Source organism: Gossypium arboreum, chromosome 4 (assembly GCF_025698485.1).
Source record: "Gossypium arboreum isolate Shixiya-1 chromosome 4, ASM2569848v2, whole genome shotgun sequence".
Taxonomy (NCBI): domain Eukaryota; kingdom Viridiplantae; phylum Streptophyta; class Magnoliopsida; order Malvales; family Malvaceae; genus Gossypium; species Gossypium arboreum.
This window is the reverse complement of record NC_069073.1, coordinates 2050286-2074076: the sequence shown is the minus strand read 5'-3', so window position 1 is coordinate 2074076 and position 23791 is coordinate 2050286. Positions and strand designations below refer to the sequence as shown.

The 23791-nt window shown below is 32.4% G+C and overlaps 1 protein-coding gene across 1 annotated transcript; it reads right to left on the bottom strand.

The window, feature by feature from the left end:
- Window positions 1-9687: 9687 nt before the first annotated feature.
- On the bottom strand, window positions 9688-11129 carry LOC108459575 (BTB/POZ domain-containing protein At3g56230-like). The gene is made up of 3 exons (XM_017758965.2): window positions 10821-11129; window positions 10478-10660; window positions 9688-10275 (listed from the first exon to the last, which is right to left on the bottom strand). Exons 1-3 carry the CDS (start codon window positions 11013-11015, stop codon window positions 9814-9816), a joined length of 840 nt encoding a protein of 279 aa, XP_017614454.1. The 5' UTR covers window positions 11016-11129; the 3' UTR covers window positions 9688-9813.
- Window positions 11130-23791: the final 12662 nt, after the last annotated feature.

The following is a 23791-nucleotide window of genomic DNA, read 5'->3' as shown; positions in this document are numbered from 1 at the left end:
ACCATCAATTGATTTCACATACCGAGCCTAGTTCGACTAGTTTTTGGGTCTCGGTCTCAATTTTGGGCTCTTGGATCAAATTTACGATCTCAGGTCCAATTTTCAAGTTCAAATGCCCATTGGGCCAATTGTCTAACTTGAAAATTAACTTCCAAAAATATCATATTAATTTTAATTGATTTGATTAATTTAATTTTACTTGATCAAAATTAATTTTTCTAAAAATCACTTAGATTTTCTAAATTAATTTTTGAAGAAAATTCTTTAATCAAATTCTCTAGTTGAACAATTCTTACGACCACCTAATTTAATTTCACATCGAATAAATCAACTCAATTAAATTATTTCTGAAGTCATAGAGTTTTCTTCTGATTCAAATGTAGTCCGATTGAACTTTTGTTGAGCTAGCGGAGGGACCAATCGAACATATATAATTAGGCTCTAGTGATTGCAATTATGTTCAGAAGTATCGTTCTGATAATTTGCAATTACTTAATCATGGAGTTAGTCCACGAGAAGTGCCATGATTAAAAACTGCTTATTGTATACTCTTTACGAAAGCAATTCATCCAACTGTTTTGTCCAATGACCTCGTCATGTGTGTTTTACCCTCATATGATATCATTGATTCATTTGACTTAAATCCGTTCACTTAATACAATCCTATTTTATCTTATTGTCACCATTGTGTCTTCTTAATGATTAATATGACCACTGTCAACAAATGACTATGATAAATTGCTCATTCCAGAACTAACAACCCGTGGCCATGTTCCATATTTATCAATCCACACAATACCAATGATAGGATATCATTAACTCTTTAATTGAGTTATGAATTCCACAGTTGCTAGTAAAGCTATGCCATACACAAGTCATGTACCCAACATATCGGCTATGGGCTCGATAATCTTTAGAGCATAAACCTCCACTTATATCAAAGCACATGAGTTGCATACGCATGGTTAGTAACTAACTTAGGATTTAGGTAAATCATACTATGAACGTCACAAGTGAATTAATTCACAAACATATTTAGAATTAATTCATCTTGGGTCCAGTCCAATGTATCATTCTACCAATGAATACATATATGTCTCTACTCGTGGAGTCAACTGATCCGATAGCCAAGACTAGTTATCTCTCCATTTGGAATTGTAGACGACATAATAATCCTCTCAGTATATGAATCAAATGCTCACTTTGATTCTTTTACGAGATTACAGACTCATTTAGATTATCTATTAAAGTACGTTATTTTTCTCGTAATGAAAACGTTCTTTGCAATGTCACTTATCTTCAGTTTGAACTTTAGACAATCAATGAGCTAATATTTGTTTGTCACAATTTCACCATGCATGCAAAATATAAAAGACAAAAAATACAAAAGACATAATAGTGAAATGTAAAACTAACTTTATTTATTTATTCATCATTCAAATAAACAGAAAACAATTACATGTTTACTACAATATGGATACATTTCCTAGCAGTTTGTGGGCTAAAAAATCGTGATCAAGGAAGACTACGTATTTAACATTAAGGGATATGGCATGAATGTGTCAATTGACTACAAAGTCGCTGTGTCTAAACCAACATTGTATTTTGGGGAGTGTTGGAGGTTAGCAGAAAGATGCAATTAGCGGGTGCGAGTTGTATTTATCTAGAAGACGCAAACGTGGAAGATTAAAAAATTTGTTAAGCCTTAAACATGCACTTCTGCACATATGACACAAGATCATTACAAACTTGATGCAAAAATTATCTGCAACTGTATCATGTCAATGATGAAGGACATGCCGACCATTCTTGTACCGCTACAGATTGCTGAAATACAAGAATAATTCCAATATTGAGTGTTATACCAAAAAGCATGGATAGCTAAACAAATGGTCATGGAGCAGTTATATAGATATTGGGATGCGTTGTACAATGAACTACAGAGGTGGATAGCCGTCGTGTAAGAGTACGTGCTAGAAATTGTCATTAAGTTGTAGACACGACCTTATAATAGCCCAGACGACCAACTACAACTAAAAAGAAGAATTTTTCATTGGATGTTTTGAACATTCGATCCATGCGTACGTGCCTTTCCCCATTGCAAGCTGCTTGTGCAGTTTGATGGAGCCTAACTATATGAAAAATATATGCAGATCCTACTTATTGCAGTTACTCAAGATGGGAATTGGAACTTGCTCTCAGTAGCGTTTACCATTGTGGACTCGGAGAACATGGAATCATGAGAATTATTCCTGACGAACTTGCGGACGTATGTTGTTAGAGAAGACAATATTTATATCATATCCGATAGATCGAATGGACTAATTACCACGATTAGGTGTTTTGGTGTTTCGTGGAGACTCGTTTATTGCATCAACCACATCACTTCCGACTTCCACCAAGACTACAAGAATGCGGACTAGTGCAAACAAGTAGTGAACATGGGCAAATTTTGATTTCAACATATATATATATTTAAAATATTCTTAATATTTCCACACATTATTTCGAAAAGGTAACATGTATTTTCGAAACACATATGCAGCATACGAGCTAGAACAACACCATTTCAGGCAAAAACTGACCAGATTTGAAGGTGATATGTAAGGTGAAATGAATAATCCTTTTCAAGAGTGGTTGGACACCATGGAGCTATGAAAATGGACTCAAAGTTTTGATGATAGATCTTGATATAGTCATATAACCACCAACGTGGCAGAGGCAGTTAACTCTATCTTGAAGTGAACACAACATCTTCCAATTTCATTTATTTTCTCAGCTACGTTCTACAAGTTGAAAACCTTAATGCCAAGAATAGGGCTGAAACAAGTAAACCATATAGAGGTGGGACATGTGTTTGTCCAGGAGGTCAGGAAGGAAATGAATGCGAACAAAAAGAGAGCAAGGTCGATGGATGTAGAAATATATTCTCGACAGTTAAAAACTTTTCGAGCTACGAAGTCTATCGACCGTCGACTTGGTATCCTACTTAGGTTATACGGAGTTGATCTCCGAAACAGGTAGTGCAACTGCGGGAAGTTCTAGACACTTCGTTACCATTGTACGCACGTCGTTGCAGCTTATGTTCATGTCTCGATCAATGTTGAACAATATATCGATGAGGTGTACACTTTGGAATACACATTGTGTATTTGGGGGAACGACTTCCCTGTCTTGTGTGATGTGTCAACATAGGAAGCACCTCTACCAATTTTCGAGCTTGTTCCAAACAAGGGGTTATGTAGAAAGCCGAAAGGTCGCTTGCACATCACTAGGATTCGTGGTGAAATAGAATTGATGGAGAAAATCAACCCTAAACGTTATGGTCTATGCAGAATAATTGGTCATAATCTGAATAAATATATAGTTTTTTCTACGTTAGGATATTAAATTTTTACCCTCTTAATAGTTTTTATGTACAATGATAAAATGGTAATTTCATATAGCGAAACAAGTTGGGGCAGGGCAAGCAATTACCATAACTATTCCAAACCCACTATCCAAAAGAAAAAATCCACCACATATCCACCTTTTCTAAAAAAAATTTGTGCTCCATTCGGAGCGGATTGATTCAAAATTCATCTAGTGGTTCGGGTTTTGCCATCCCTATAGCAACATTGCCAAAATGTAGAGGTTACCAATGAGTTAAGAGCAAATTGAATTCCCTTAGTATCAATGAGATGATGAGGTTGCATCATCACTCAACATGCAAAGATAACATCAAACCAGTCACCAGAATACTAGTTGCATATAACCATTCCCCAATAATACCATTAGACATTTAGGCCTTAAGGCCAGATGTGAAAGACATGGATTAGGTCTGTTGCTTTAACAACGTCGTGCCCTTAAGATAATATTGTTAAATTGTCCCAAAATTTTAAGCTCTCCAAAGAATTTTATAAAGGAAACAATGATCTATTTGAGTATTTGATGCAGTATATATATTACATTTGAATGCTTCTAACACTCTCAAACATAAATCCTTTGTCAAGACCTTGAAAACAAATGCAAAAATTAGTACTTGTTGCTCCCTAAAGATTCCATACATAATTTTAAGCAACTAGGTTGCCTATTCTTGGGGTGCTTCCGCATATATTAAGTGGTGTTAAAGATGCCTACTAGTCTTTGAGTGTTGTCTAAAATCATTGTAGTGCCCTTATGTGCCATATAAAAAAATAAAGCTCTTTTGGTGGATCTCACTCAATGGAGACACGATATAGGCCTTGGGGAACATATCAACAGAGGCCTCTCCCCACTTTGACAACATTGAATAAAATATGCTATTAAGTCCAACCAAGAGGTACCTATCAATTGCCTAGGTGCATTACCATATAAGATTAAAACATCTACGAGGAAGGGATGAAGAGGTAAGTGAAACTCTGCCTCAAACACGTATAATGAGAGTAAAACAATAAGGCGAACCTTCACCCTCTACTTCGCTAAAACGATGCCTCTCTTCTGGCACCAAAAAATTACACTTAAAGATTGTATTAATTTCTATACCCCTACACTACAGCAATGCTCCCATCTCCTCGGTTGTTGTAGTACACTCATACAAGTCACTTTCAGTGGTTGCATCCCCAGGCCTTGTGGGTGTTCTCTTATGCTTAGAAACACCTCTTAATCAAATGATTGATGGATAAAGTGAAAATCAAAATACCTCTATTTATATGATAAAAGATGACCTTTCCCATATCTAGGTTGCATAATGGTTAAACCACCACATACGTTTCTCAAAAATGTATAACGAAACCTTTTCTTAATCACCCACGTGAAAGATTCGTATCATTATCATTAATGATCAATTATCTTAGTTACTTAAAAAATGTGTCGCCTTTCAATGTATGTTTGTACATATTCATCTTTACGCTTAAACTTAAAACCCATAAAAAATCATAGTAACCCACATTTCTAAAATCAAAATTTGAATTACCTCCCACACCTCAAAATCTATTAGGCTTTTTCAAAACTCTAATGTCACCAACAATTTTAACAAGCTTATTAGAGGCCATTTTATAACCTCCCCCTTGCTTGGGGGGTGATTGTTGCACGACCTTTGTTACATCTCCACTTGCCACCCACGAGTGTCACATCAATAAGCATACCTTCGTTAAGGACCATCTTCACCAGAGGCACCTAGGGCTTCCCAACTGTAATAGGACACCCATTGATTGTCAAGCCACATGTCACGCCACCATCTACATGGACACACCGCTACCTTTATGGGGAGAGAAGATGTGACCTTACTACCAATAAGATGCTTACACATGACACTGCTATTATATCATGTATTAGCCCTCACACTTGAATAGTAAATGATATAACCCTCCAACTCCAACTCTCTCATCCGGTCCATCTCTATCTATCCCCTTCCTTTATAATCTTCTCTAGCGCAATTCGCGACGACTCTCTACCCTCTAACTCCACTAAATCTCCTCTTTGTTGATATCTTCCGTCAACCAATCGCAAACCAGATGGGTGAAACTCATATTGAGAATCAATAGCATTACTCTGCATACACCCACGTTGGTTGCCATACCTTCATAACCATTTATTTAGTAGTGCGGATTCACAAACCGCAAGCTCGCCGAGCTTCTCCGACCATTTAAGTTTCATCATTGATATTTACCAAAGTTGACTCTCAACTTTCCAGATCTAAATGCACTTTGTTCTTCTCCTTGTAGGATAAAAAGACATCGATCCATCAACCACTTTTCCTTGTCAAGCAAATTAATCTCCCATGGAATATTACTCACAAATACAATACACACTTTCTCTTTGAGAAAATCACTACTGTAATAACAACATATAATCTATAACAAATTATTTATGCCATACAAAATAAATATATATATATAAAATAAAGGATAATAAAAATGATTTTATTTATTAAAAAATTGATAAATTCTTTAAAATAACTTAACATATTTAAATAATATATAATGTATATGCTTACTGTTTAAATTTTTAAAAATAAAGATAAATTTTAATAAATAACTTCAACAATTAATTTTCATTCTCTTTTAAGCTCAAGCATGTACATTGTGATAAATATATGATTATAATATTCAATCATGTAAATGTGAATTTCATTACATTAGCAAAAATATATAAGTCTATGAAATTCATCATTAAACATAAATAAATGAATTTAAAAGTAAAATCATGAATGTATACTTAAAAAATTTATACTAACTTTAAAACCTAAAACCCAGTGCAAACCTTATTACATATGAGATGCAAAGGATCCCTGGTTATTCCCCATTTCTTCTTCAACATTACTTGCCTGAAAATCACTGATAGATTTCTCAGAAAACCCTATTTTTTTCTGAAAACCCATTACTCTAGCTCGACTAAACTTTTCATTTCTGGCATTCATAAAGAACTCCCTTGTAATCTGCATGCAAAGTTGAGGGTTCTTCGCTGCCAAAGCTTCATATTTATCCGATAAAACGACAGCTTCCGCATTGTTAAAAATAAAGTCTAGGGCGATCTCTTTTAACGCCGTGTTTGAACAAGCTTGTGATGTCTCTAAAACATCAAGAACATTGGATGCATTCAACGAATTCAACATGTAACATTGGCAAAACTCTTGTAAATATGGGATCTCGTATTTTTTAGATGCGATGAACAATGGGTGAACGTGTTTTTCCAGTTTCTCCAATGGCAAAATGCCATTGTAAAGAAACTCCAAGAGGGACTCGATCTCTTCAGAGTTTAGCTCGGGAACTCTAATGGTATCATTCTTGAAACAGTTCGTTTCCAACATATCTTTGAAGATCTCAGATCTTGTTGCCTACATCAAACATTATGAAACATTATACTTATATATATACGTACTCATATTTGATATTCATGGTAAAAAAGAAGAAGAAGAAGAAGAAGGCATTACAAGTACGACTCGGTGTGCTGGAATGGAAGGGCTGCCATCACTAGGCTTGAGCAGTGCATCAGAATGAGTTTCTTCTTTGAGTGCTTCAAATAGTCCACTTAAGAAACTTACTCTCTTCTCTTTCAAATCATCGATCCATTTTGTTTGATTTGCTTGTGGCTGAGCCTATCAAAATATAATTTCAATTTGTTTGAATAATTGCACACAGATCAAGAAATGTATGAAAAAATATATATACAAATTTGAGAGTGAAAAAAGAAAGAAATAAGATGGTAAAGAAAAGACCTCATTGACAGAACTATTGACCCTTGAGCTAATATTGGGAAAGCAAGAACAGCATACTGAGAATATATCCGAAAAGAAGGTAGAGCAGGTGCTGACAGCCGATGAACTAAATAATGTTCGTAAAAATGGTGGGGTTTTTTCCACTGGCATTTTTAGAGATCGACCCATGCTTTCCTTAGGTAAGTATGATTATATGTGTATATATTAAAATTGCTTTCTTTAGGTAAATATGCTTATATATATATATATATATATTTATCTTTTATAAATATCTATCGGCTATTTGAGGTATGAGTGGACTATTTTTCTTTAAAGATAGTTGTGATAAATGTTAATATTTAATATTTATCATTCTAACTTATAGGATAGAGACCGGATGAAATATAACCTTAAAAATTAAATATCCAAATTGATAATTGTTATACAGTGATAATAATTTATATATATTTATATTTTATATTTTATTATATAATAACCTGACTCGGGATCTGATCTGAAAAACCGACCCAAAAACTCTCCTAAAATACAATTTCAAAGATCCTTTTGAAGGGGGCTTCTTCCTCTCTGATCTGGAATAGGGGTGAAGTTAGAAATATTTTTTAAGGGGGCAAAATTAATTTGTGTATTTTTACGATAGTAAAAATAGAATTTCACTATTTTAATATTTATATTTTTATAATTTTTAAAGGATTAAATCAAATTTTTATCATTTTTACGGCCTCCAAAGTGTAATTTTATCTTTACTAATTTAAATTTTATAAACTTTAAAGGGACTTAAATAAAATTTTTTTCATTTTTACAGGGACTAAGACCCCTGCCAGCCTCCTGAGTACGCCCCTATCCTGAACTAGAAAATTTCTCTTTTTCTTCAGTACCGTTGATACTATGTATCAACAATAATCAACCTCAAAAATTAAAAAAAACCCATATACTAAAGAACATTCACTCTTACTATTAAATTTTAGCGTAATTAACAAGTAAATCAAGAGATCGTAAATTAAACATTGAATTAAATATGTAATTAAGTTTTATTGCTCTTTGAAATTCCATATTATATACTCAACACATAAATTAGGACTTAAATTATGTCATTTTTTCATCTTAATATTTAATTTTTTTAATCACAAGTGATATTTAAATTATATTTTTTTCCTTAAGTTGGTATTTCTATTAATCAAATTGCTAACATTTTACACCAAAATGTCATATCCGCTTAAAAAATTCAATTAATAATATTTTGTCACGTCATATAAACTTAAAAATATTTTAATTCTTCTTTCATTATTTTTTCATTTATATTATTTTCTCTTTATTTTTCTTCTAATTTTCCTTTTTTTTCTTTCTTCTTCCTTTATTCAAATTTGCCCTCCCGAGATCTAGACGCTAGTTATTAATTTTGCTTTCGAACTCCACTATCTACTTGCTCGACCTAACAAGATTGAAAAAGTTATTGCATCGATCCAATTCAATATTTTCAGAAGTAGACCAAATCGACCAGTTGAATCAAGAGCCAATTTGGTGACTAGTTCAGAGATTGGGGTTGAACCGATATAGATTAATAGAACCAATTTTTTCTATTTTATAAATTTTTAATAATTTATTTGATCAAACTGAACGAACTGGTTAAAACAGAAATTAGTGGCATAATTGGTTCAACTATTTATCCAGTTCTAAAGAATATATATATATATATGTAAGAGAAAATATTTTTTTTATTTTTATTTTGCCACAGGTCAATTCTTTATTGGTTAACCCTTTTAAATAAATATAATTACTTAATAAACCGTTAAACTAAACAGAGGTACCAAACTTAATCTTTGTTTTGTTGTGGTCACATTGGTTTTAATCTTTCTTTTATTTTTAATTTAAGTCTAAGTTATTATGATTTTTATCTATATTTTCGTAATTTTTTGTCCACTCTATTTTTTTAAAAGTAGTAGTAAATTTAGTTTTAAATTCTAATCATGTTTTAGTGTATATATAAGATTTGCTTTGATAAGAGTGTCGCAAATCTATTGAGAACCATTTTGAAGGAACTTATTATAATAGAGGACAAAGACAGTGTTTGTAAAATTAGAATCATGAAATGATAATAAAGAGGATATAATTTTTTTACGGTTTAATTAAAGTAATACATCTGCTATCGTTAGTGTCAATTTATTTTATCCTCTTTTAAAAGTATTCAATACAATTTATTGTTTCTTATTTATTATTTGTACAATCTTTATATTCTTATTATTAATGATAATATTTTCTCAAAAGGAATGGAGACTTAATTTGAAAGAATAATCCAATTTTTTATTTGGCTAGATCTAACAATTAACATTTTGCCAACTCAAGCAAGCTACATAATGCACTTTTCTTTAAACTTTAAAGAAAAAAAAGAAAAAAATTGTGATAAATCTGTTGGTATGATAACAAGACTGTTAACTGTTTCAAGTATGGTATAGATTCAAATTGTATTAGTTGTATTGTTGTTTGACTTCGTTTTATAATTAAAAAAAAAAAGATTTTTATATGCATAAATGAGAAACTAAAAATGGAAAATGGATTTTATTGCTTTTCATCTGTGCATAATTGCATGTAAACATGTATTCTATACATTAATTCCACCATATATATATATATAATTTTCTTCAAACTCCATTAATTCTTTTGGTTTTGGCATCCATTAAAAAAGCCCTGGTAATCTGCAGACCAAGATGGGGATTCTTGGGAGCAAAAATTTCATACTTAGGGGAGAAAACAATATCCTCCATGTTCCTAACGATGAAGTTCAAGGCAATTTCCTTTAATGCTTTGTTGGAACAAACATCCGAGATCTCTAATATCTCAAGAACATTGGAGGCATTCAATGAACTTAACATGTATCTTTCGCAGAAATCTTGCAAGTAGGTGATCTCGTACTTGTCGGCTGCCAGGAACAACGAATACACATGTTTCTCCAGCTTGTCCCAACCCAGGTTTCCACTGTAAAGGAACTCCAGCAGTGATTCCAGTTCTTCTGTGTTCAACTCAGGTAGTGTAATTGTATCACTTGGTGGAGCTTTGCACCCATCTGAGTCTAGCATGTTCCTGAATATCTCTGATCTTGCTGCCTATTTTTCACATCATACTATTTGTTAATTTTTAGTTTACACAAAACTTAAACAACCCTAACTAATATATATATATATATATACATACATTTGTGATTATAAATAAAATGTTAAAAAGAGTATAGAGACTAACAGTGTATTTTAACGTAATATAAAATAAAAAGCAATAATAAATGATAATAATGGAGAGGGAATTACATACAAGTAAAGCCCTGTGAGCTGGTATGGAAGGACCATCGTTGCCCGGCTTGAGCTGAATATCAGTGTGAATTTGATCTCTAAAAGCCACAATAAGTCCACTCAAGAAGCTTATTTTCTTGTTCAGATCTTCTTCTATCTCCTTCATGCTTGTCATCCATTTGCTCAGATTTCCAAGTGGCTGTTGCTATCATCCAAATAAAACAACACATACTTTTTTTATATCTTTCAAAATTAGTCAGATAATAATATATGGCCATTGAATTGTTATCTAATTTAGCTTATTAATCAATAATGAAATTGAAGAACAATAAAGGAAAAAGAAAATGAAAGAAGAGGTTGCTTGCCTTACAAGAATTGGGTGAAGAAGATGGAGCAGGAATGTTATGAGTAGTTTTATCTGTAGATTTACAATGATGATCAATTTCAAGCTTGTTCATCAAAGTGATTACATTTCTTGCACCTTCATAGCAAGTCCCACATATTGTATTCCTCGGAGGTCTTAAGATAAACGGCATTGAACTACAAATTGAACAATCCATTTTTTTTTCTTTTCTGAAGAACAACAAAGCTGCAGAAGAAGATAGAAGGCGGCAACGATTGAAGAGATTTTGAAGAAGAAGAAGATGATGATGATGAAATTCCTTAACTTCAACTTTAAATTTTAAAAAAAAAAATTGTTGAATGATAATGATAGAAGTTTGTTATACCATATTTTATTGATGTCGATTAATAAGATAAAGCAACTAACATATGACGGGGGCTTACCATATATATATATTTTTTATTTTATCTTATTTTAAGTCAAATGACAAATCCACCCTTCCAAAAGGTTGTATAAAAAGGGTGTCTAGAAAGATGGTTAATGATTACAACCAAATGCAGAACTGGTTAACCATGTTTCAATAATTCTATATATCATATTATATTTAAGTTAAAATCTTATTACGGGATATTAGATCAACACAGTTAGAAGTTTAAATAATAACAGATGAAATCAATAATTAGTATAAAAAATATTGGGTGACATCAAGTTATGAGTTAGACACTCAATCTCATATTCAAAGCTACTAAGTCAGTTCTAAATGCAGGTTAAATTAAATAATAAATTCTAAAGATTGTATTAGAATATAGAAAATGGAAAATGATGGAAGTTAGGGGCAGAAGAGTCAAAGAGGGGGGTGATTGATATTATAATGCAAGAAAGAACGGAAAGAAGGTTAAAGTGAGTAGTTGTTGTCAATCAAAGAATAGATGTGAAGCTGGTTGGAAATGTGTTTGGAGTGAGTTTCAAAGAAAGCCCTTCAAATGGCATAAACATTTGAGTTGTTTTTTAAAAATAAAAATAAAAAGAATGTTAGGAAGAAGAAAATGACTTTCCAACTTCACAACAGCAAGGAAGTGTTAGGCTATCAATCTTAACCAATATAGATTATTGGGTTTTGGTTTTGTTTTGTTTTGTTTTTTTTTTTTTGTGTAGGACAACCTGGCCAACTGCTATTACATTCATGTCTTCTGTTCTTCAAAGGGCGATCGCAATGATTAAATTTCATATGAAGTGGTGGCCATAAAGGTTGTAATTGCAACTTATCTACTAGTTATTAGAATTTTTATTTTATATATATATATATATATATATATAGAACCCCACTAATAAAGTGATAAGTAGTCAACTTTAAAAATATGTCATTTCATGTCTTGCCACAAATAAAAATTGTTATAATAAAATTGATAATGACAATAGAATGATTGTAATATATATATATATATATATAAATTTCACGTAAAAAACTATTCTAGCAAAAAGTTACGAACAAATAAGGAGAAATTTACTAATGTTAAAAAACGAATGATACAAAAGATGTTCTGACTATATCTATTTAAATGTTGAAAACCCTTATTTTAATCAAAGTCAAATAGAAGAAGAACAGTTCTATATGGATTCAACTTGTGCTTCGTACTGCGGGGGCTCCACCCGTGGTGCAACCCCAATCCAGTTTTGTGCTTAATAGATTCGGCCTTTCACCTCTTAGATCCCCTTATTTTGCCATTATATTTATTTCTTCAATAAGTGAGGGATTTGGGTCACACAATTTCTAATAAAATTTATCTATCCAAATAAGTTTGAATTTGGAAAAATGTTTATACAAATTTAATTTAATATTAAAAGGTTACAAATAAAACTAAAAGAAAGAGACAAACTATTCAAATTATAAAATACATAATTGAATTGGAAAAAAAATTTAATTTAAATTTTTTTCAAATTTTATTTTACTCAAAATCATAGTAAAACAATTACAGCTTAATGAATATAGATAAGGACTTTTTTACCTTGTCAACTGTCAAATTGGGTGATATCAAATCAAACCATCGATAAGAGTGATTAATCCTCTTGCCATAGAGGCTCTCTAAAGAAGTAAATGGCTGGCCATTAAATATGTTCGATTCTCATAAGGGAGGATTAAACCCCCAACCACTTGGTTAAGAGATGAGGTGAGTGACCACCACATCTCATGGTTTTATAACTCATATTATTCCTCTAACACATATAAACAAAATATGAAATAGAATCTTATAAGATTTCGAGATCAAGACTCCAAATCTCATTTGACTAATTAGTAAAATGACTAATTTTCATTTTAAGAAAAAATTGAATCTAGATCTGTTCAATAGTCAAGCTACCCACCTAAGCTTGAAAGTTTGTTTAAAACTTGGAAAATTTTGGACAAAGATATTAGGTATGAAATGTAACACCCCGTACCCGAGACCGTTGCCGGAGTCGGACACGAGGGGTTTGCAGACTTAAATCACTTGCTTTCACAGTCCATTTTAAATATTTCCAGGCAGTTGGCTAACTGCGTCACTGTCACTTTAAAAATCATATCTTGAGTTCCAAAACTCGAAAATCAGTTTCGTAAATTTTTTTCCTGAAACTAGACTCATATGCCCATCTACAGATTTTTTTCTAGGATTTTTGGTCGGGCCAATTAGTACAGTTTATTAGTTAAAGTCTCCCCTGTTACAGGGTGTGACTACACTGACCTTCATTCATTACGATTCGGATATCTCCCTGTACAGGGCTTCAATACTGATGCCGTTTGTTTCTATAGAAACTAGACTCAAAAAGGAATCTATACATATATGGGATGACTTCTAAATGTCTCTGGTTAATTTATAATGAATTTACAAAGTCGGAACAGGGACTCCAGAAACCGTTCTGGCCCTGTCTCACGAAGACTTAAATATCTCTTAACATACTGTCCATATGATCGTTTCGTTACTTTCCTATGAAAATAGACTCGTCAAGGTTCGTTTACATAATTTATTCGCTATTTAATTCCATTCCTACTATTTTTAGAGATTTTTCACATTCACATCACTGCTGCTGCCGGCATCAATTTTTTTAAGGTAAACTTTACCTATCTCATGATCCTCCATGGATCAACTAGAGTTTGTCATACATATACCAAAAGTGATCATGAATAACCATTCCCATGACTAACCGTTACCAACATTTCCATACCTCTCGACGGACGACATACAAAATGATTATAATGCTATGATCAAAGTATACTTAAAGCCATTTTCGCATGGCTTATATACATTAACCAAAATATCCTCCCACTACTAGTCTATTCTATACATGCCATAAGATAATCCAAAACATAGCAGTACCAAACAGTGGATAGTGATAGTGTGACTAGTTGCTGACGATCCCGAGCCCAGTAGCTTCCAAATGAGATCTATAAAACAGAGGAAACAAAGTAAACGGAGTAAGCATTACAATGCTTAGTAAGTTTTAAGCAGTGTCAACAGATACAACCAAATTATAACATAGTTGTTCGTATTTTTATTTCACTCTTCCTTCAGGCATACCATCCCTTTACCGAATATGCACATCTCATCATATATAATAGGCAGATAAATTCTCACTTGATAGTGATCTCTTGTAAACATAGGTACATTACATATTTTCACCTAACTTTCCACATCGACCAAATGCACAATAATCATAGAACAGTCTTATTACTTTACTCACATATGCATCATATAACGACCTTGTGATTTAGTCCAAATCAAGCTTAAATATAATCTCAAAATACATACCTGACCAACTTAACGCATTGAATGTATTTATTACCAATTGTTACTGTGAAGTCGTATAATCTTACGCTTTACTCGAATCTTCAGCGAAACCTTTAGTTCGGGGCTTACCCGGACAAAATCTCCACCCGTGGTCATCGGGTCTTACCCGGGAATAATCTCCACACGTAGTCATCGGGTCTTTAGAGCTCGGATATAGTACGAGCACGGAGCTTACGGACATTAATCAGGATAATATTCTCGCATAAAGCCTGCGGGGTTTTAACCCGGATATAGTACTGACACAAATGCTCTTCGGGACTTATCACATTTATACACTTTCACATCCATCACATTGGCCACTCGGCCTTATCACATATATACACTTTCACATTCATCACATTGGCCATTCGGCCTTATCACATATATGCACTTTCACATTCATCACATGGGCCATTAGGCCTTGTCACATATATACACTTTCACATTCATCACATCGGCCATTAGGCCTTATCTCATATATGCACTTTCACATTCATCACATTGGCCATTCGGCCTTATCACATATATACACTTTCACATTCATCACATCGGCCATTAGGCCTTGTCACATATATACACTTTCACATTCATCACATCGGCCATTAGGCCTTATCACATATATGCACTTTCACATTCATCACATTGGCCATTCGGCCTTATCACATATATATATCTCATACATATTTCATATTTTTCTTGTACATCAATTTCAGCAATAGCTTATAAGCAACTCAAATAGTTTCATCAAAGTTTACAACAAAATCACATATTCACTACAAGCAGTTTTCCTGAGCAACAGTCACTAAATTTTTTATAACTGGAGCTACAAAACTCAAAATCAATTGCCGTTAATTTTCCCCGAATGTAGACTTATGTATCTTTCATCCATAAAATTTTCAGAATTTTACGTGTGGCCAATCAATACCAGATTTTTCTTAAAGTTTTCCCCTGTTTCACTGTTCGACTAATCTGACCACTCCTCACTACGAATCAGATTTCTCATTGTACAGAATTCAAAATGTGTTATATTCAATTTCATTTGAAACTATACTCATTAAGGAGTCTAAGCATATAAATTTTACCTTATAACCATTTTTGTGCAAATTATAACGATTTTCTAAATATAAAACAGGGGATTTCGGAGTCATTCTGACACCGTCTCACACAACTTTAAATATCTCTTTATAGGAAATTTCTTTGCTCACACGACCTCTTTTATAAGGAACTAGACTAATTAAGCTTTGATTACATATTTTATTCAGCCTATAATTCCACACCAACAATTTATGGTGATTTTCTAAAATCACGTTACTGCTGCTGTCCTAAGCAAATTATTACAATTTGCTCTTAAATTTCCAAGTCCAAACACTTATGAACTTACCATTTGAGTTTAAAACATATCATGGCCACATCATATCTTATTAAATCAACTCATTATGTTCTATTATGATTGAATTTACTCAACGGTTAATCACTTAAAACTTACCTCGAAAGTGGTCGACGACTAGATATCCACGGCTATTCGCTTACTTCCTCTTTTCCCTATCCGACTTTGATCCTCTTTGCTCTTAAGCTTAAGTAAAACAATAGATTTGCTTAAGTACATAACTAATATTATTCACTTAACAATCACATTTGGCAATCACATATCATTTAATCTATATCTAAAACAATAGATTTCAATATGTATCATATTTATGGTCAAACATAGCAAGAAAACTAAATAGGCTTTACTAGCCACACTTAGTTCTATTATAACATAACTCCACTTACTTATATGCACATTCGCACAAGCAAACTTCATTTCAATTTTGCCACTCTTGAACTTATCCATAACATCCTAAGTTCATTTAATAGCTAGGCAACAATTATACAAATCAACAAGCATTTAACAACAATGTACTTAACCAATCCTTCAAGCATACATTCGCAATATATATATATGTTAATGACGAAAACACTTAGGCCAATTCTAAAACTTCCACAAATCTTCATGCTTACATGCCATAACCGTATGGTTCTTATCACACTTGGACCACAAAATGCATAAATTTCCCAAATTCTAATTACTATCATAAGCTCAATTTAGCACTCATTTAGCACTTCAACATAGCCGATTGTCATTAAGCAATTAAGCCACAACTATTCAATTTTTACCAAGCTCAACTCATCTATAATCAACCTTCAATACACTAAAGCATCAAAAACAACATCAAAAAAAATACAAACATCCATGACCAAATGTCATCTTCATAAATTTATAAAAACATTTGCCATGAGCTAGCTTCTATACTTGATGACCACTCCAAATATACAAAGATTTTCAATGAAAGAGCATTAACATACCTTAATCCTCTTAAAGGTGACCAAATGCCTTAACTTCAATTTCTCCCTTTTTCTCTTTAGGTACGGCAATGGAGAAGAGAAAGATGAACCAACTTTGTTTTTATCACCCATTTCTTTTAATATAAGTCCATACTTCATATTATTTATTCATTTAACATTTAATTTATTAATATAAAAGGCATAAAATGGCAATCATCCACTAGCCTTGCCGTCCACTAACTTGAGGGAGGGATATTTGACATGCAAGTCCTCATACTTTAAACCATACAATATTTGGCCACTACAAATCAACCTATCACATTTTCAAGTTTCTCACATAAGTCATTTTTAATAATTTCACATTCAAATGACAAAATTAAAACACGATACTTTCACACATGAAACTTTACATATAATAAACATAGAAAAGAAAATTTATATACTTTTGTGACTCGATTTTGTGGTCCCGAAACCACTTTTCGACCAGGGTCAAGTTAGGGGTGTCACATGAAAAATGGGTTTGAGTAAAAAAAAATTAGATTCATTTAAAATATGAGACGGGCTCGAGCTTTGAATATTGGAGCTTGAATCTGGCCCGACCTACTCATTTTTAAGTGTACAATATGTTGTTTTTCATTATATATATTATTTTTATTTGTTTCATATGAAAATTAAATATATCATACTATAATGTAAATATAAAAAGGAAATGATGAATATTTTATGTTTAGAGATTTAATAATTTAAAAAACAGTATATAATGGTAGTGAAAGATATTTTTTTTCTGAAAGTATCACTAGTACATAGATAATACAATAGAATTACAAATATATCTTCGACCAACTATAATATAGACAGCTATTTAGGTCAACTCGACTAGTTCCAGTAGCTAAAGCTAATGTCACTACGGATGTTTACTTATGTCAAGTGAAGTAGGTGGAATTAGAATTGTTGGGTTTAGAAAATGAGATTATTATTATTGCAATACTAAACAAAATATGATGATGATTGAAGCCAAAGATGTGTTGGGAAAACCTTCTTTCCCTCTTTGTGTAATTGAAATGGGCAATAATAGGTAAAAATTAAAGACAACAAGAACACACAAAATTTGTTGACATTAAAAACCCAAATGGGAAAAACCGCAAGAATCTAGTCCTGTGCAAACTTGCCTTCTACTATTATATGAGTAAGATTACATTTAATATCTCATCTAGTTAGGATGGTTTACAATTATCACACAATGGTGGCTCTCTCTCTATTTTTCTCTATTGGTGTAACTCACTTGTGATTGTGCTTGATGCTTTTCCCAACCTAAGCTTTCCCAAAGCCTCATATTTACAGTAGAGAAATAAGGTTCCCCAAAAACGTAATTCATAACTTTTAGACAAATCCACCATAAATGGATGAACTTTGGAAATGAAAATTTGAGTTAATAACATACATGAATGTGGATGATTCATCCCCCAAACATGTGATACACCTCCTTTGTAATAAGGTTCATCTCCCTAATTCCCAATTAAGGAGGGATGCACCCAACAAATCTCCCCATTCCTAACTTAATTGGGGGGAACAAGCAAACCGGATCCTTGACAATATTCTTCGAACTTTTTGGTCGGAATCACATTTGTCATTATATCAGACTAGATATGACTAGTGTGAACTTTATTTAGTTCAAGCAATTTTTCTTCTAATACATCTCATATCAAATATAATGAACATCAATGTGTTTTGTCCGAGAGTGATAGACTGAATTTGTAGCTAAATGAATAGCACTTTGATTATCACATTTGAGAACATACTATTCCTGCTTGTAGCCCAATTCTAGTAGAAAATTTTTCATCCATAACATCTCTTACACTCTTCAGTTGCTGCAATGTATTCTGATTCAGTGGTTGATAATGCCACGCATTTTTGGAGCTTTGACTGCCAAGAGACAACTCCCCCTGAAAAAATAGTCACATACCCTGATGTTGATTTTCTTGAGTAAACATCTCCAACATATCTGCATCCATGTACCCTCTAAGTTCTGGCTTCCCCCTTTTACCAAGCAAAAACATCTCTTTGATGTGGCACGGAGATACCAAAAAATCCATTTCACAACCTCCTAGTGGACTTTACCTGGATTAGAGAGGGATCGACTCACCATTCCAACAACATGGGTAATGTCGAGTCTAGTACAGATCATGACATGCATAAGGCTCTCAACTGTGGATGGATATGAGACTTTTCCATTTCTTCTTTCTCTTTCTCACTTGTGGGACTTTTCTTTCTGCTCAACTTGAAATGTCCAACAAGTAAAACACTAATTGGCTTGGACTTGTACATGTTGAATCTTTGAAGAACTTAATTAATGTATTGTTCTTGAAATAGCAATAATAACTTATTGGAACGATTTCTAATTATTTTAATTCCAATGATTTGTTTTGTTGGGCCCAAATCCTTCATGGCAATGGAATTTCTTAAGACCTTCTTAAGAGCTGCAATTTTCTTCTTATCTTGCCCAACAATTAACATATCACCAACATAAAGCAATACTATGATAAAAGTTCCACTATCAAATACTATGATAAAATTTCCACTATCATAACTTCTCACAAAGACACAATGACTAGTATGAGTCTTCTTAAACTGATGCCGAGTCATAAAAGAATCAAACTTATTGTACCATTTTTATAGTGTTTGTTTAAGACCATAAAGGCTCTTTTTGAGTTGGCACACTAAGTTTTCTTTTCCTGGCACTATAAACCTCTCAGGTTATTCCATATAAATCTACTATTCTAAATCACCATGGAGAAATGTCGTTTTTACATCAATTTGTTCAGTGTTTAAGTCTAGACTAGTAGCTAGACCAAGTATAACTCGAATAGATAACATCTTGACCACAAGTGAAATTTTTTTTTCAAAACCAATTTCATTTTTTTTATTGCAGCCTTTGACGATAATTCTAGCATCGTACTTGGTATTCTTGTTGTTCTCTCCAGTTTTGAGTTTGTATACCTAATTGTTTTTCAAAACACATCTTCCTATGGGTAACTTCATAAGATCATAAGTCTGATTATCATGCAAAGATTGTATTTCTTCTTGTATGGCTTTTAACAATTCATCTTTATGATCATCATACATTGCTTCATCAAAACTTTGAGGCTCTCCCTCATTGACGACTTTCATATACTCACTTGAAGGATATTTATCCGATGGTCTACTTTCGTACATCAATCTCCTCATTTTAGTTGAGGTGTAACTTCTGGTTCACTTATCTCAATAGATTGATCTTCATTTATTTTTATTGATGACTCCTCTACTGATGACTAATCATTTTCATTCTGGTTTTCAACATCTCTGTCTTCAGTAGTTTCGTGTCTTACCATTGTTAGTGGATCATGAATAATAAGAGTATTGACCTTAAACACAGGGCTCCCCGGTTGCATAGTGTCTTCCATGGTTTGGTCTTCGAAAAATACAACATATTGGCTTTTAACAATCTTGTAACACCCTATACTCAGTTCGGTCGTCGAACCCGAGCTATAAAACACCACATTAGCCACCAAAGTGACTCTCTATCAACACCCAACCTACCCAACCTATCCTCTAACACACCAATAGTTTATACATAAAAGATGCTTAAGTTATCAAAGTGTAGCGGAATATCATATAAGTACTTTTATAAAAAAAATTTAAGACTAGCTCACACACAAAATACGATGGTTTACAACTCTCACATAATAGTGGTTCTCCCTCTTTTTTTCTCTCTTGATGTAACTCACTTGTGATTGTTCTTGATACTTCTTCCAACCTAAGCATTCCCAAAGCCTCATATTTGTAGTAGAGCAATGGGGTTTCTAAAAACTGAAATTCATAGCATCTAGAAAATCTACCATAAATGGATAAAATTTGGAAATGTAAATTTGAGTTAATAACTTACATGAATGTAGATGATTTATCCCTCAAATATGTGATACACCTCTCTTGCAATAAGGTTCATATCTTTAATTTCCAATTAAGTAGGGATGTACCCAACAAGATGGTTAAAGTTTACTTAACATTTCAAGGTTGAAGCAAGTAAAGATCTAATGTTTTTTTAAACAATTCAAGTGGATCAAGAAAATCGAATGATAAAGTTCTTTTAGAGACATGGAAAAACAAGAATTATGATTTATTCAGATATGTTGTAGTTTTTTACACAACTTATAATACCAATAGATGAGATATGTTATGGTTTTTGTGGGGATTAATCATCATCGACAAACTATAATGTTTGGGTGGCCTTTTTTGTTAGATGAGACTATTGCTTCCTTTTCATGGTTGTTCAATTATTTCTTGTAATTAAAGGGTAATCAACCACCAAAAACTATAATTATTGATCAGGATCATGCAATTAACAAAGAAACCAAATAAGTCTTTCTTGGTTCATGCTACATCTTATGTTTATGGCATATTTCTAGGAATGCTCCTTTACATCTTCATAGTCATGATGAAAAATTTGATTTTCATGCTTTGTTTCATAAGTTCATGCAAGGTTGTGAATTAGAACCAAAATTTTAGAAAACTTGGAGAAAATGATAAATGATCGTAATCTTCAAGATCATACATGGTTGAAAGGTTTCTACAAATGTTGTGAAAAATAGAGAACTAATTTTACCATTAATATATTTTCTTCTCAAAGGTTGAGGTTACAAATAATGTTTTGCATGGTATTTATAAATCCACTACTTCTACCAAATTTATTTTTGAATTTGATAATTTAGTGGCAAGATATCGTCCTTCCGAAGTTGAAAAGAATTTTCGATGAAAAATTGCTCAATCACATATGAAATTAAAATTGTGGTAATTTGACTCATGCATCGAATATTTATACTCATGAAATATGCAAATGCTTTAAGAAAGAATTCCTTGCTAGTATTCCATTAATATGAAGAGAAGTTGCACAAAATGGTACAACTTATACTTTTGAAGTGATGATAGAAGAAAATAGTTCAAGAGTTTAAACATTCTAATTTAAAACAACTACTACGGAGATTTATTGTACTTGCAAGAAGTTCGATTTTTGTAGCTCTCTTTGCTCTCATGCTTTACATATTCTTAGTGTTAAAAATGGTAAGAAAATTTTTGAGCAGTATATCTTTCTGAGATGGGCTAGAGATGCTAAGAAAAACATGCATGAAGGTAATGTTGTTGAGTTTTCACAATAGTATAGTATAAAGGTTGAAGTTGTATTCCATAATTGCATGATTCAATTTGCTTATAACTTGATTATAAAAAGTCAAGAAAATGAAAAAAACAAGACAACTTTGTCAGAAGATTTTATATGAAAGAGACATAGAAGTTGATAAAGATTTGAGAAAGTTATACGTCTCCAAGAATCATGAGCTCAAGGAAAATGAGACAAATGCAAGAGCAGTCATTTGATCTAGTAAGTCATCAACGTAATCAAGAACTTACTGCTATATGTTTTTATTACATAAATGATAATTATTATTTTTGTTTAATTTATAAAATGTAAGGAGGTCAATATTGAATAAATATCAGCCAATGTTGTAAAAAAGGGTGAAAATAAAAGTTCCCCAATCTTAGGTCAACCATGCATTAGGTTAAAAGGGGTCTCCAATGTTAGACTTAAAGGTCATCTTGAGAAAAGAAAGCCAAAAGCATCCCAATTGTTGAAGCTTAGTAAGTAAGTTTACTGTAAAGTTACACTTTAAATCTTTAGATGTACTCGTTGGCTCTACTCCAAGTTAAGAAATTTTTGTAGGTGTAAAAATTAGTTATTTATCATATACTAGAAACATTTTTAATTCTTGCCAAGAAGTGGTAAGAATGCCTCAAATCCTAAGTTTAATCTTGAATTTTTATAAATTTTTTATCTAATAATAATCTTGCAATCGGTTAAATGATCTTTATCGATTTTTCATCGAATCTTTCGATACTCTTGACGAATCTTGAAAATAATTATTAATTCTTGTATAAATGATGTTTGAAGGACTCGATTTAGGTAGCCCAGACTAGATTTAAGCACAAGGAACAATGTTTGAGATCTCGGAGTCAAGTGTATATTCTTTTACAAGCGAATCAAGGAAAATTGAGCCTAGAATAGGGCTACATGGCCAGCTATATAGGCGTGTGGGCCACTCGTGTAGACCACATGACCTCTTACACGACCATGTTCCCTTAAAACCCTAGGTTTTTCGATTCTCACATGACTTTAGTCTGTTAAACGGCCTAGCCACATGGTCGTGTACCCCTCCAAACAGTCTAGAGCTTTCCAAACGGCCGTGTGTCCCCTATTTTTCAAATTTTACAGTTTTCCTCTACTTTTAAGATTTTACAGTTTTATCCCATATTTTACAAATTTTATAGTTTTACCTAGAATTTTATGATTTGTTTAGATTAGTCCATGATTGTTTCACGACCTGTTTTTAGTGTTAAATTTATTCAATTAATCCATTATCTAAATGACTGAAATAATATTATACTTATATATATTTTTATGAATTGTGAATAAATATGTTTAATGTATCGTATTTGTGATTGTTCGTATAACATACTTTATGATACAGCTAAATTGGATCCTTTGGAAAACATATGTGTTAGGCTACCGTATCGATTTGTTTAGATTAGTCCATGATTGTTTCACGACCTATTTTTAGTGTTAAATTTATTCAATTAATCCATTATCTAAGTGACTGAAATAATATTATACTTATATATATTTGTATGAATTGTGAATAAATATGTTTAATGTATCGTATTTGTGATTGTTCGTATAACATACTTTATGATATCGCTAAATTAGATCCTTTAGAAAGCATAATTATTGCTGCCATATTTTATCTGTTATAAGTATGTTATCCGTTTCCATTTTAATATGTTT

Excerpts from the sequence above, each read along its gene's own strand:
- LOC108459575 (XM_017758965.2), bottom strand. The coding sequence starts at position 11,015 with ATGGATTGTTCAATTTGTAGTTCAATGCCGTTTATCTTAAGACCTCCG. Across the intron at positions 10,661-10,820 it reads CTTCACCCAATTCTTGTAAG|CAACAGCCACTTGGAAATCT; the intron begins GCAAGCAACCTC and ends TTTGGATGATAG. Across the intron at positions 10,276-10,477 it reads CAGCTCACAGGGCTTTACTT|GCAGCAAGATCAGAGATATT; the intron begins GTATGTAATTCC and ends TGTGAAAAATAG.